This window comes from Rhipicephalus sanguineus, chromosome 3, assembly GCF_013339695.2.
Source record: "Rhipicephalus sanguineus isolate Rsan-2018 chromosome 3, BIME_Rsan_1.4, whole genome shotgun sequence".
Taxonomy (NCBI): Eukaryota; Metazoa; Arthropoda; class Arachnida; order Ixodida; family Ixodidae; genus Rhipicephalus; species Rhipicephalus sanguineus.
The window spans coordinates 206,015,011-206,030,050 of NC_051178.1; the positions used below are offsets into that span (position 1 = coordinate 206,015,011).

The following is a 15,040-nucleotide window of genomic DNA, read 5'->3' on the forward strand; positions in this document are numbered from 1 at the left end:
GCATCGTCTCTGTCTCTTAATTAACGCACCCAGACAACCATGACTTACCAACTCGCCCTATAGATCGAAGCAGCACACTTGAAGTTAAAGCTCGTACACTAATCGTCTGGCTATCAGAGCGAACATAAAGCAAGCAACACAATCAGAACAGCGCCGTAAGTGCGCGAACAAACAAATCTTCATTCATTACAAGCCACACTTTCGCAATCCTTATCTTTCAGCCCCCGAACATCAACAAGACGAGAAAGTAAACTATAGCACCGATCAGCACTTCCGATCGCTAAAGCGTTTTTTTAAGACACGAATGGCTTTCCAAGAACAGAAGTCGATTATTAATTGATTGACGATATGAATGGAACTTGATGATGAATAGAAAGACAGGCCGGTGATGGTTTCTCCACGGCCATTCGCTTCTATTTGAACCGACTCATTCAATCAAGCAAGATCATTACGTCCGCTTCTGAGAACAACATAAGACATGCTCCTGTGCGTGGCGCCCAGTGACACCCGGATCACGAGTCTTCGAAGCTCAAAGCAAATATTTTGAACCGCCGGCCCAAAACCCGAAGCCCTGCTGCGCCGCGTCCGTGGGCCTTAAACACAACAGCCAAACGAGTAGGTTCGCCACGGCGGATCAACGAGTTCGAGCTAAAGAAAAGCAAGGGTACTGCTTAAACAAGAAACCGCTGCGGCGAAGCTCCAATACCACATTTGCCAAAACCAACAGGCGCAGCCAGTGCCACCTAAAATAGCGGTTCACAAGCGTTGTGAATACAGCTTAGCCGTTCAAGGACTCCGAGAACGGCGTAATACGCTGACTCAAGCGGTTATGCAGTCAGCAACCGTGGGCGTCTCTGAACTGACGAGGCTGTCGGGGTTGCCCTGTCGGTAGTCCAATACGGGTGCGTGACCTAGTAACACGAGACCTCTCGTGTTTCGCTATACACAGCTGCGCGAGAATATTTATTCGAGGGGTCAGTGCTATTAAAGAAAACACAGAGTAACGACCGGTTGTGCATCGCCGTATTGCAAGCGTATCTACCAGGCAAGAGAGAAGGAGCACTGTCGGCATCGCACGCAGTATGATCAGCATAGTGCTAACGTGCGATGAAAAGCGATGCAGTGATGCGCAGGTCACGGCGGAACAAGCTTTGCTAAAGTAGAAGCGTAACTTCAGCGTGGTTTTTGCACGTGGTTTCTATCTGACTTGTTTTTTCTTTAGGCCTTTGACCTGTCCTCATAACAAGCGACGATCACGAGGTATACAGATTGCGTGTGGTGATGTCATGAATCGGCGGACCTGTATCGACGATAGGACTGCATCCACTGGTGGGTCCAACACCGCCTACGTCTAACCTTCCTGCCGATTAAAGGGAGCGCAGAAACCCACGCTACATATAGACTAGCGGCTATACGTGACGTGTTTCAGCAGGTCGCAGAGGCGACGAAGAAAAACGAGAGATCGAAATGAAAAGAAACAACACGAAATAAAGAAACGGTAGAAACGACGAAACGCAAGACCTCCCCCTCCTTACCGACGGCCTCGTAGTACGCTCACGGAATTCAGAGCAGCCCCGCGTCGTCGTCCGACACGCAGTGACACAAGACACCGCCGCCGTTTGCCGCCATCACGGTGATGGCGCAGGGGGAAGAGGGGGACTTCTGAAGGGAACCAGTGACAGCGCAGATCACAGGGCGCAGAGGAGGAGGAAGCGGAAGCGATGAACACACAAACAGGAAGTCTATGCGGATGCCGAAAGAATAAAGAGGCGAAGGACACCAGAAAAAATAGAGGATGATGATGCACCAGTCCGCGCCAGAGCTCGGTGGCGCAGCCGAGCCGCAAGGAAGAATGACCCAGTATGTGTGAGTGAGCCCGTCGTCGGCTTGGCTGACGGTGACGGCCGCTGACGTTTCGCGCGCGTGACGAATGGAGCCCGCAGATGACTCGCGCGGTCGTTTGATATGCGACGCGGTCCTCCTCTCTCGCGAGCCGAGTGTTCGAGGTCGTCACGGGAAAAAGAACCACCTCGAGCAACACATGCGCAGTTTTGGGAGCCTTAACTTCGATGCACACCGGGTAGTCACTCCCCTATGGGCTGAGGTATGTAGTCGGGGGTTCAGCAATTTGTGAAACATTTCCGTAACTTCCAGCGCTAACAAGAAGGCTGGGAGATGCACTGACACTCCGGGGGAAAAAGTTAGTGTTCTGAGTGTTCCAGTATTATAAACCCCAGAATTTATTATTATATGTTCCCAGTATTCTGAACCTTTCATATAAGTGCTACGCGTCAGTGGAGCGAAGAAAAAAAGATAGCACTAAATATGCGATGCTCGTTAAAAAAAAATGTCAGAAACGTGACAAAACACGGCCAAACATGACCACTGTGTCTTGTGCATGTCAGCTCAGCTCTTAATATCACCGTACCCTTCTCGCTCCCTTCTTTGCCGCCCCCCGTGCTATCCACTTGTTAGCAACCCAGATGGGCGCAGTAAAATATTTTATGAAGCGAAAAAGTTTAGATACATTCGCCAGGGAAAGATATAAGAAAATGTGCGATCACTACGCCCTAATCAGTCAAGCAATGCACGCCGCGGCATAACCAGAGCCAGGCGCAAAAAAAAAAAAAAAAAAGCAACGGCTCCTCGCTAAGTGAAGTACAATCAAACTTAAAACTTATCGATCTGAGGAGTAATCGCACGGCTCACCTTAGGCGTCGGCGAGCCCTGCCTGCCGCTCACGGCGAACTTGAGCATCCGTGTGAGTGTGCGTGTGCACGCGGGGCCGGGAGAAAAGCGGGCAAACTCCGAGCAGCACGAAACTAGCGCAGAGAGCAGCAGCCGCGTGCGGCAGCCGAGAAGAGAGGACCGGGGCCCGGAACCCCGGCCCGCTTCGAGGGGGCGGCTCTCTCGACGCCCGAAAGGTTAAAAATACAGAGACAGTTGGCGCTGGGAAGGGGGAACTTGGAAAGGAGAGATGCCCTACCGGCAAAACGTATAGTAGGGGGAGTGAGGAGGGGCTAGTGAAAAATAAAGTGAATGGGTGAGAGTGCGAAACAAAGCCGTGCAGAGAAGCAAAGTCAGAGGGGCAGAGAAAAAAAAAGAACGCAGACACTGGGCGAAATATGGCAGAGAGGGTGCAAGTGGGAAAGACGGGCCTGAAAAGAAATAGAGCGAGCACACAGACAGACCGCGTAGAAGTCCCGCCGCGGCTTGGCGGTGCGAACACAGGCGCTGCACTGTAATTCCACACAGAGGTGATGAAGAGGATATGAAGGTTGTCGAGCGGCGCTAACGTTCATCGCTAAGGGCGCAGCAAAGAGAAAGAAAAGACGATAGAGAGGCTGTCGAGGCGCCCCAACACGCCCGCCTTTATTATTATTGGTCTGACCGTTCTCCTCGTTTAGGCGAGCGGAGAAGTGCCTGCCGCGTCTGTTTTTCTCGCTCTCTGAGCGAGCTGACAGGCTTCGTATAAACGCGGGCAGTGTCTGTATGTGATGATCAAACGTTCCAAACCAGGCGTTAAATAAGAGGCTCGTGGAGGAGCATCAATGTCAGAGTGAGTCTGCTTAAGTTACTTAAGTGCATAAACAAATCACAGACCTGGAATATAATCCGGTGACTTCGCATCGCAGGAGATGGCAGAGGAGCGGGGTACGCGACGAAAGGATACGCCAGGACGTTACATTCGGAACACTGTCATAACACTGCAGTTTGTGGTCCGTATATGAGCATAAGGGCAGTGACCAGTTGTACTCCTGTGTGCCTGCAGTGCTCGCATTCTCTCTCTTTCAATCTTTCTAGTTTTTCTAGCTCTCATTCCGCTAGCCTTCAGTGTAGGGTAGAAAACCGATAACCATATGTTACCCATATGATGTTACCATATGATGCTCATAAGGTTAACAACACTCTCGCTCTCACCTCGGACAGAGGTGTTCGCAAAAAAAAAAAAAAAAGAGAGAGAAGGCGCGGAGGAAGAGAAAACAAATGAGGAACAGAGCGGCGAGATGAGTTCGCGTCCAAAGGTGTTCATCTCTCGGCCCGACAGCGAAGAGCAGCCGCCCTTCGCCACCTTCTCCGCTCGTGCCAAAGGGAAAGAGGCTAGAGCCCTAGCAGTAGGTACGCTTCAGATTCCGGTTAAGAAGAGAGAGACATTCACCCTTTCTCTCTTGCGCCACTTCCTCGAGTTCCACTCGTGTCTCACACAGCGTCGGCCGGCGCCGGCCGTGCCCAAAATAAAAACCCGGGGTTCCCAGTCGTCAAGGGAAATCTCGAAGGAAGAGGAGCATTGCTTGGAGGAGGCGCTTTTGAAGAAGGTCTACACGAGAGCAAAACTAAAAAAAAGTGGAGGAAAAAATTGTAGAACGCGCAGTCCCCAATGAGGAAGTAAAAAACAAAATATAGCGGGAGTATGCTGCAGAAAAGATGAAGCTGGCAGGATCTCAGGAGGCTGCGGCCGAACAAGGCGATCTCTCCGGAGGAAAGAGGTCGTGCTTTTTCGCGCGCGCACACGTCCGCTAGCGGGACACCCGCGACAGGGGAAACACCGACGGGGAGAACGAAGGCCACGTCGCGCCGCTAATTCACCGGCGTTTCATTCACAGCTGCCGGTGGCCCTCCGCTCCCTCGCTGAATGCGTGTGCAGTTCACGAACACAGAACCAGCAACGCCAGGGCGTATATGCCACTCTTGTGCGATCCACCTTCTTATATATATCACCTGTTTCATGCTCTGCGGTCATTTTTGGGATCGTAGCCTTATTTTCATGTATACAGGTTTGCTGGTAGGAAGAATGAGATGATGACAGCAGCAGAAAAAATATCGTCTACAAGTTTAGCGGTCACTTTCAAATGAAATGTTCAATACCGACAGATGAGGCAATGAAGCTGCATTAAAACAACGATGAGCACTCGTCGAACAACGCTCCAGCGTCAGAAAAGATTTGACTTCGTTATTGAAAGCCTACCGCCACGAGAACCCACCACTTCAAGAGCCTATCACAAGGCGCATAACTTCAAGACTCCGTCTTCTACTGAACTTCTTGTTAGCATAAAGCACGTGAAACCATGCGATCACAGCAACGAGAACAGAACTGAACTTAATCAAACCGGTGGCACATTACCGTCAAGCCAGATGTTTAGTTTGTAGCTTATGTAGTGCATTTGCATAATAGCGAGTAACGTCATGACAGATTTCCCTTTGTGATGCAAAGGATCGTATGTGAGCGATCGACCACGTCACACCTGACGCTGTAGTGAGAGCAGTCACTGTTATGACTGTCGCAATTATGTAGGTCTACAATACTCATACGTACAACAGAAACGCCGGGTAAGAGGTGAATCTACACTAATAAAATACAAAAGATTTGGGCATTCTATTCCCCAGGTTTTAAAGCCTGATTGCCAGCAGCAAGTTCGATAGATAAATCACAAATGCTTGTAGCAGAACCGATGGTGCTTCTTGCGCAAGGAAGGTGCTCAATGGCCATACTCCGAAACGCAGACATGTATACCAGACAATATAGATTTCCTGTAACGTCATATGACTGACCAGGTTGTGTGCTTGTGGAGTATATATAAGTTGACGTATGGGTATGGCGTCACCCCTCGCATCTGAAGTATATATAGCATGCTAGGAATACACATGGAAACACGCTCCGTGTTCTTGAACATCTATTTCTCTTGAATCTTTTGTTTGCATTTCCCTCCACAGTTGTTTTCAGCATGTGCATTCGAACGCGCAGAGGTTATAACGAGATCCAGCTGTTCCAGTAACTTTTATGTTCGTTCCAAAAACGTTCGGTTCCCGTTTCCGGGTTCAATCGTACGGCCGGTCGCCACACTTTTAATGCTGCGGCAGCTTGGGCGTCGCGGCTCCAATTATAGCACCTCTGTCAAATGCCGAACACAGCGCACACCCTGGCGACGCCAGGCAGGTTGGAAAAAAGTGCCCTCCGCACCGTCGCTCTGAACCAAACCACGTGTTTTCTTTCTTTACTTATTTAGAAAGACAACAAGATAAACAGTTAAGAGAAGCGTATGCCTATTAAAGAAAACAAAAACAGCGTGAGCTAAGTGCAACGGATGTCACTGTCAACATCGAAATTTGTCACGCACTGTGTCGAGGAGGCCAGAACTTCGTCGTTAACAGGGAGACAACGGCCTCCATTTGACGGACGCGGCTAAAATAGCCGCGCATGAAGGAGACACCCTGACGACCATATGAACGATGTACGCTAACGCTTCGCGCTGAGGATGTTTACGCACCAACGGGCGTACTGCACGCTTTGGCCGACGTAATGGCGACACCGTAAACACGTCTCCGAAATCGACAATGGCGATGGAAAACTTCCGTCGTATTTAAGAGCGTATGCCTCACGTCAGAGTTGAAATTCTTGCTTTAGCAATGGAAAGGCAATCTTACATCCAGTAGTAACGACGAATCCCTCTTTTTCTCGCATCGTCAGCAAGCTACGTCGTAACTGCAGTTTCCTCGTGATGACGAATCTTATGCGACGTCTACAACATTGTCTTTTGTTTCTCCAAGCAGGCATGGGGCATAATAACGAACGCCCACGTCGTCATTATGCACTGGGTTCGGTAAATTCTACTCATAAGAGAAAAGTGAAAATTGAAACTGTGAATTAAGATGCGGTTTTTCACTCGCTTTCACCGATAGGTGCGAATCTCCTATTATATTCTGTGTCCACTGTCGTGGGTAATCGATATAAGCAAATGGCACACGTTACTTCCGTGAAGAGGAAAAGAAGGAAAAGCACGGAGTTGTGTGCCTCAGTCACGGAATGTGGCAACTGCTCTAAGCCCACGTCGCCGTTTACGAGCACGTAAGAAGAAAACGAAAAGGCATGCGCGTCCGCAACAAGCAAGACGTGCAGCTATACGCAGACCGAAGGGAAAAAAAAAAGGAACTGCACGCGCGAAGGGGACAAGGCAAGAATCGCGCAAACGCTGTGTTTTCAGCTACGGGTCTGGGAATGCACCTTCGCAAACGCGAGAACTACAAAGCTAGACTTAGAAAAAAAAAAAAAAAAGATAAACGCAAGCAGCAGTGAGGAAAGGTCGGGAGGTGGGCATCCATTCTCACCTTGGGCTCGCAGTGGAGGTGGCAGCAGTATTTGCAGGCTGCGGAGAGAAGAAAAAAAAAAAGGAGTCAGGAAAACCGAGGGTCAACGTCTCGAAGCTGTAGCGCTAAGAAAAGACAGAAAGCACGCACCGCGGCGACCGCGTTCCTTCCCGCCGCTCGCGTCGCTGTTGCGCGCGTCGTTTTTCATTTCTCAAGGCGGATGCGTGCGACACAACAGTATGCACAAGCAGTCGTCTTTGTCTCCGTAACGTCAAGACCGTGAAGTACGGCATGTTCCATAAACTCCGTCTTCACGTGGGGACGGTCCACGGTGGACGACGTATGGACGTGCACTGGCAGTCGAGTACAGTATAAAGTCGCGCATGCGCGGATAGAGGCTCGGTATAGTGTTCAGGAATGCTCAAGCAATTGACGACGCAAAAAAAAAATCTTAAAGTAGGCTTTCCTGCAATCCTATTCTCCAACCACAAACTCTCGTTCACAGACAAATTTCGTTGCTTTAAGTGCATTTGCCCCCCCCCCCCCCCCCAACCGTCTTTCACCCCATTCCATTGAAGGTATGGGAACACCGCAAATGCTTTCAAAAATTACTGCGGGATTAAAATGTCTCATAGCGCAAGCAGAGACGGACGAAAAGGGCACAACGGGAGCGCTCGTTCCGTTGTGTCTTACTCGTCCGTGTCTGCTAGCGCTATACGATACATTTCATGCAGTTAGCCAACTAGCCCAAAAAGCCCCTCAGCCCCTCAGCCTACGCTTGGTGACCGTCCATGTGGGCGCGCACTTTCACTAAAATGGGGAGAGAGAAAAACAATGAGAAAAGCGGTCTGTGAACGAGAGTGTTTGGTTAGAAAATAACTTTGCGGGACAGCCAACTTACAGGTTTTTGCAAATCGTCAATTGTGGACAATTAACGTAAATGTAAATGTAAATGTAATGTAAATGTAAATGTAACGTAGCATGTAAAGAGAAAAACATGCAGATCCAACACACATATTGTAACCTATGTAAAGAGAAGCTTCAGTTCAAGTGGTGTGCATTGAAGCCTTCAAAGCTGAGGGCAACGCGCCCAGTTGTGTTTACTTTGATAATATGCAGCGTGCAACCTCATGCAATATTTAATTCGAAATCAGAAATGCGCGCAGTGTGAGGCCTATAGGTGGCAACATCAAGGCAATTTATGAGGTTTGTCGATGTCCTATTCATGGCTAGTGGGCTAGTTGGCCGCCCCCACGTAGTAGCTGCCAGCATTTATGTATAGGGAAAAACCAAACGAAACTGAATCTTAATACATCACGATATGCCCGAACACTGAGAGTGCCGCTTCAACAACAGAATGTAGAAAAAAGAACTGCACTCATTGGCTGGGCGTCCTTGCGCGAGGCGTAATGACTTGCGCCAATGGAATTCAAGAAAAAAAATAATAAAGAGGATGAACCAGAAAAAAGGAAGACAGGAGAGAGAGGAAAGGCAGCGGTGTTAACCAGTTCACAATAACCGGTATGCTACCGTATACATTGGGGATGGGGGAGTTTGAAAGTTAGAAGAGTAAACCAGAATGAATGCAATAGTGCCTGAGCCAATCTTGCTGGGAAAACAAGAACATGGAAATAATGAAAACAGATTAATGAATCACGTGACCGCGAAAACAAGGTTCCTCCTTTCTGCCTCCGTCCGCCAGTTAGTTTGGCAACGGCTGAGTGCGAGTGGTTTAGTATAGGACGCGTCTAAGCAGACACTTCAGTCTCGAGAATTGGAACGGGTTCAAGGATGCGCCTCTAACCATCAGCAGCCAAGAAGCTCTATAGAGTGCTTACCGCATACCACTACACAAGAAAACATGTTGTTTTATTACTTCTTTTTTTTCGAAATAGTACAGTTTCATCATAGAAAGACCTTAAGAGCACTGACACTGCATAACGTGGAAAATAGAGAAGCAGGAACGAAGACGGAGTGCATAAAAATGGATGAGGATGTGCTCGTTGCACCAGCGAAAATATTGCGTAAATTGGCGACGAATATTTATGTAACAAACGTCGGAGAGAATCACGTCCAGCACACACACCCTGTTTACGAATTTTCCATCGCAAGCTTCCATCTTTCCCTGACTCCTACCTCTTTTTTTTTTCTTTATATGACCATCCCAACTTGTTACTTTACTCTGGACAGCTACTTGAGCAGGCCTAGTCGGTAATGAAACGGGACATGCAAGTGCTCGAGCTTTTACGATCCGAGCACAGGCTATAGACTAGGGGACGCTTCAGAAGCCAATAATCTTCCTCCACCATTTACCTCCAAAGAAGTATTGCTTACATACCACGACATTTGCGGGCATTACCGCCTAAACCCTTCCACCTTTACGGCGTCCGTCCTCACGCAGGCGCGAGGTTCTACGGCGTAAACTACAAACGCGCACTTTTCTCTCCCCTGCCTTACGCCACAAAATTTACCCGGGAATGAACCCTAGTTCGGAATGCAAGTTTTGTTCTGTCAGGACAGCGGACCTAAATCACATTATGTGACAGTGTAAGAATCACTCCCCTCCCCAAGCTTTCGTAGACATCTTTAGTCAGGAGCTGCTGGCAGGCTGTCATGCGCAGCCGCAACCCCGGACTTTAGGAGGCTATCCCGAGGTGGGCTGAGGTGGTAGAGGAGGCCTACCGCGAGTAGGATCCCTCGGCTTCTTCTCGCAGCCCATTTTTAAGAAGGGATAAATAAAGCTGTTTCTCCCTCTCTCTCACTGTGCAGAACTAGCCGAGTTTTTTATCCACGTTCCATTTTCGTGTTATACCACGTTCACCATTTGAAGATAGGCCGGCGGAGCTCTCCGCGTTTCTACAAAAAAAAAAATAATGTTTGAACTAAGTCCCGCAAAGCTTGTCACAGCGAAGCACGGGTCCCGTCGCCGCTCGTACTCGCCGTCGACCGACACGTCTAGCTTCGAGATGCGCGGCTTCCTCCTCATATTTCTTTCTTCCTCTCCTCCTAACGCTCACTTCCCTTTCCCACCCCCTTGCTACACTGTACTATACAAGGCTATGCTATGCTCTGCTATCGTGCCTAGATTGGTTAGGACGCTCCCTTCGGATCGAGGGTATGCGGGTTCGAATAACACCTTGTGAAGAACTTTTTTCGGCAAGAATGTTTCTCTTTCTCTTTCTTCATATCTTTTTTTCCCTCTATATGTATGTTTCTTTCTTTCTCTCTTTCTTTCTTTCTTTCTTTCTTTCTTTCTTTCTTTCTTTCTTTCTTTCTTTCTTTCTTTCTTTCTTTCTTTCTTTCTCTCCATGTACTCGTTCTCTCACCCATCAGGGTTATTACAGGCCACGCCGTAGCGTTGAGTAGTGGGATTCGCCCAAATTCTGTGGCACATACCCGTTTATGATGATGATAGTTTTGCAGCAAGCTCGACATTACGGCTGGCTTAAACAGCTTCATTGATAAAAAAAAAAAAAGGCTCTCATCACGTCTTCTTCCACCGTCCTCGTCGCTACAACATCGCTTTATGGAATGTAACCTGCTTTGTCCAAGGCAATCTTTCACATCACGGCGCTTAAAAGCATCGCCAAGTGTGACTCGCGTACGCGGACGTAAATTTAGCTCGGTGAACGAAACCACAACCTTGCAGGCGACTAACAGCGATAATGGGTGTCGCTGGCAGACGCGACTTTTGTCCGACGGGGAAGAGGCGTGCAGTATACGAAGGCTGAACGGGAGCTGGAACCGGGCGGCGACGTCGTCGGGTGCGACGCCGTGGCTGAAGCGCTGCGTGTACGCGCCGAGCGGGCCCAGCTGCTCGACCTCTTCAGACCACCCTGCCACCGCACATGAAGCGCCACGCGGGCACCCAGAATAGACGAGCGCCTCGCGGCATCCAGAAGTGCGCGCCACCATGCGCCTATTTTCTATCCGCACAGGCTGGGTTCACGAGCGCAGAGTACGCACGTGGGCCTTCCTACACGGCTGCCAATGAGAGCAGCAGCTCACGACGTGTAATCACTTACGTACCAAGTCAAGCTACAGACAACAAAGGCGATGGAAGCGTCCAACCATGACGTCGCTTTAGTAGGTCAACGGCTCTATGATGCGAAGCACGCTCTCTCGGAAACACAACGCCATAAGGTAATCAATATGAAAAGAACCTCCTTAAGAAAGGGAAATAGGTTACAAGGACGCTTTTAAGAAATCGGAATAAGCTCGGCTCACTCATTTTTTTGAGCACGGCAACTTGCAAAGCGCCAAAGAATGCCACTGAACACGAGTATATCCCACAGACTCCTGCAAGAAATGCAAGAATCTTCACGCACTTACGCGTAGGTAATCCCTTGGTGGCAAAACATGATCTCGATTCTTTCTCCACAGCGACTGCTCCAACAGCTCCAGTGTCGCTTTTAGACATTGTACACTTTTGTGAATAACCATTCAATCATCTCAAAGCAAGAAGCTCAGCTTTAACACTGTTCCTTTGTTCAATGAGCTAAGTGCCGTGAATGCATGCAATGAGTGCAAAGCAGCACAAGTGCCCTTACAGCGCACTTATAACGACGAAGAAGAAGATGTGTGCGTGCGTGCGTGCGAGAGAGTGAGAGAAAGAGAGAGACAGACAGACGCACCTCTGCAGGATGCCCCCTGGTCCCTGAGCGGTTGCTGGCAGAGGTCGCAGCGTTGTGTCTTGCGGAACTGTTTGTTTCGGAAGGCGTGCCGAGCCTCCACGCCGCCGACGTCCACGCCACGTACCTGCACAAAAGAAAGCAAAACACATCAGGAAAAATAACAACAAAAAATTGTGCAGATCTCACTCACGCACTGTAGGGATCAATATGCGACGCATTCTGCAGGTGTCCGCTATGCCACATCACTACACATGACGACGTAATCACGCGACATCGTCGCTTGTTCAATGGTGGGCCGATCCCGGAGGCATTGATACACCACGTGAGTCGAAGATAGCTTCGGAGGGGGCAGGGGGATTAAATCAATCGACTGAGGAGAAGAAAAAGAGAAAGAAGATGATGATTATGGTCATAACTTTAGAAGTTGGCTTTCGTTTTCGAGTCGTCTTAGTCAATGCATGAGGGACCTTGAGAGCATTTATTTATTTATTTATACTCAGGCGCAGAAACCTCGCCGCCTGTTTTCTTATGACTTCGTCCGATCCCGGAGGTAGTAAAAACCCTCCATCTCTTCATATAGTTCTCGATTATCATCCGATCTGATTCATGCGTTGCTAGTCTCGCCAGCTTTTAAATCAACCTATGTTTTTATAGTCTACACAAAATTTACAATAACTCCTGAATGTCGCTTCTCGTTGCCATAAAGATTTTGCAACAACGTAGACGACCGAAAAAATAAGAAATGAAAAGAAACACCGGAACGTACAGCTCCAAGAAAGAAAGGCGCTGCTACAAAAACGTATCCCGGTTTCGCTGCTTTTCGGCAATATGAAAGTCTGTAGGAAGGGAGGATTACAACAAAAACAAGTGTTTTATTGATTTCCAGGAAACAAAAAAGGAAGATTAAGAAATCATAAGTAGGAACAAAGCCATCAAAGAGCTAAGTTCTTAAAAAGGTTTTCGGTGAGAAAAACTCACTGTGCACTTTTGTTGATTGGATACAAAACACTGATGATTGCCACGCTGGACAGGATCAGAAGAAACTCCATATTTTCTGTACTTCAAGGAGTTGGTTCGCAAGAGCAGAAGCTCTACAGAGTCTTAGCGAATATACATACGTAGGCTCGGCGAGCTAGCGAGAGAGGAAAACAAAGCCACAGAAATTCACAGAGATTAACCAGTTAAAATACGTGATTTGCTACCCTGCACTGTTGAATGGCGAAAAAGGGAGAACAAAATGTAGAGAGAGAGAAAGAGAGAGCATCATCACGTGCATCAAGTGCAACTGAGTCCCAAAACCTTTTTTTTTTTTTCAACTGTCAAACCCGTACGTTGCAATCGCTTGCACACGCGAACTGTTCGAATGAAACGCACCACGTTCTTTTTGACCTTTGTGGGTCGGACGATTGTAGCTTGTGGAGAATTACTCCATCACTCGAAGGAAGCCCCGCATTCTATTTGTAAATAGCCGCGATGTAGTACACTATAGTTCTCTAAATGCTAAACGGATACCACTGTTGGGAAATAGCCGGAGCCTCATCAGTATATGGAAAAGAGCGTAAACCATTTTGACGGAATGAAGAAAAGAAGAAAACAAAGATGAAGGATGAAAACACAGTGGACAGAAGTATTGCCCTGTCCACTGTCTCCTCCTCTTGGCTTATGGCGACTGTGACAAACTCGCAGACAGAGAAAAGCGGCAGACCCTTAGGCGCTCAGAATGGCGTGCACAACTTCTTGTCTATACTCAGGAAAGCGGCGATTACGGCTAAAGAAAAAATGTGAGAGTAAAACAAAGCCGCCTCGTGGAAAGAAAAAAAAAACAAAAGCAAGAAATGAAGCGGTTAGCGGGGAGTGTCCTGAAAAATGGCCGTCCCTGGGACGAGGCACGAACAGACAGAAAGTGCAGGAAGCGTCGATCGCTCCTCATCGTCGTCGGCGGCGCAGAAGGGTTGCGCAGCGCTGGCCAGCCGGTGCACGCACAACGCGTGGCCCAGCGCGCATGCTAATCAGTCCAGCGAGGAGGGCGCAGCAGAAGCCGCGCACGCAGGCTCTACCGCATGTTGGCAGCCGAGCACGAGCACGCGCTCACACCAAGCCGAGTAGAGCCGAGGTCGCGCAGGATGAAACCAATCGGCCCCAAGGACCTCTCTGAAACAGCTAGTCCTGCAACAGCCGGCCGGAACGAAACACTTCCTGCACAGGATCATCGGTTCACCGCCTACTCAACACACCTTCGGCTTGTTCAAGCGGACTTACTGGTTCTACACACCAGATGACTATTTAAAAACACGCTCACAAGTATAGGAACTTGATACCAACATCAAAACTGATAAAACGCTGCAGGTTTCTCCGTGCTTATGCATCTGGTTTGCCCTTTTACGCGTTTGAAAGGGGCATTTTGTGCCGCAAAGATACATAGAGGTTTGAGGTTGGAGAAGGTCTTTATTTCTGCAAGCACGGTGCAGCGTCGTGGGAGGAGAAGGGGAGGAAGTGATCGGAAAGGAGAGGCCACCTGGGTTCGATTCCCAGTGCCGCCGGACACGCAGCGGCTTTTCTAATGGCGAGAGAGGTACACCGGCCTGCAGCTCGGTGTTGTAGTACTCGAGAAAGTGGTGTCCTTTCCGCTCTCTTCTTTTACTCCCCTCCACCGACGACGCTGTGCCGTGCTGCCTTATGAGTTGCAGAAATAAGCGTGTTCCCTAACCTGGAACGACTACGAATGTCCAAACCACCGAGGGCCAGGCCGGTGTAGTTTGGCCCCATTAAAAAATGGGTGGATGCCCGACTGCACTGGGAATCGAGCCCATTGCCTTCAGCATTGGAGACAGACGCACTAACCACTTGACCACCACTGCGGATGGCGGAGGCCTAAGCGGCCGTGGCTCACTTCTGCTGACGACCACTTTCTGTTTTTCTCTCGCTCTCCCGTGTTCTTCTGTGGTGATGATGTGCCACAGGCGGGGTTAGCCCAGAAGACCTGACCGGAAATTGCTTCGCCCAAGCGTGTTTTTCCACATAATGTTTTACCAAGTGTCACTTAAGCCAGTATAAATAAGTTTAAATAATAAATAGATAATAATAAAAATAAATAAATAATAATAAGTTTAAATAATAACAGACACTTCCTTTCGAACCACTCGCGAACCTTCCGGAAACGCAATCTCTTCTGTGCACTCGAGGGGGAGCCCACATTTTTAAATTTTTTTTTCACGCCGTCCATGAGCTTCCTCCTATCAGGGCAAAAGCGCTTGTGGTGGTCTACACCGGCAACTTCATTGCATTCAGCGCACAATGGGCAACATACATCGTGCGTACACGCA

The 15,040-nt window shown here is 48.8% G+C and overlaps 1 protein-coding gene across 1 annotated transcript in view; it reads right to left on the reverse strand.

The window, feature by feature from the left end:
- LOC119388152 (tensin-1) overlaps positions 1–15,040 on the reverse strand; it is a 267,512-nt gene that overhangs the window by 143,954 nt on the left and 108,518 nt on the right. The window contains exons 3-4 of the mRNA XM_037655803.2: positions 11,718–11,841; positions 7,105–7,142 (exon numbers count right to left, since the gene is read on the reverse strand). Coding sequence (XP_037511731.1) covers positions 7,105–7,142; positions 11,718–11,841 — 162 coding nt within the window. The remainder of the gene's footprint in view (positions 1–7,104; positions 7,143–11,717; positions 11,842–15,040) is intronic.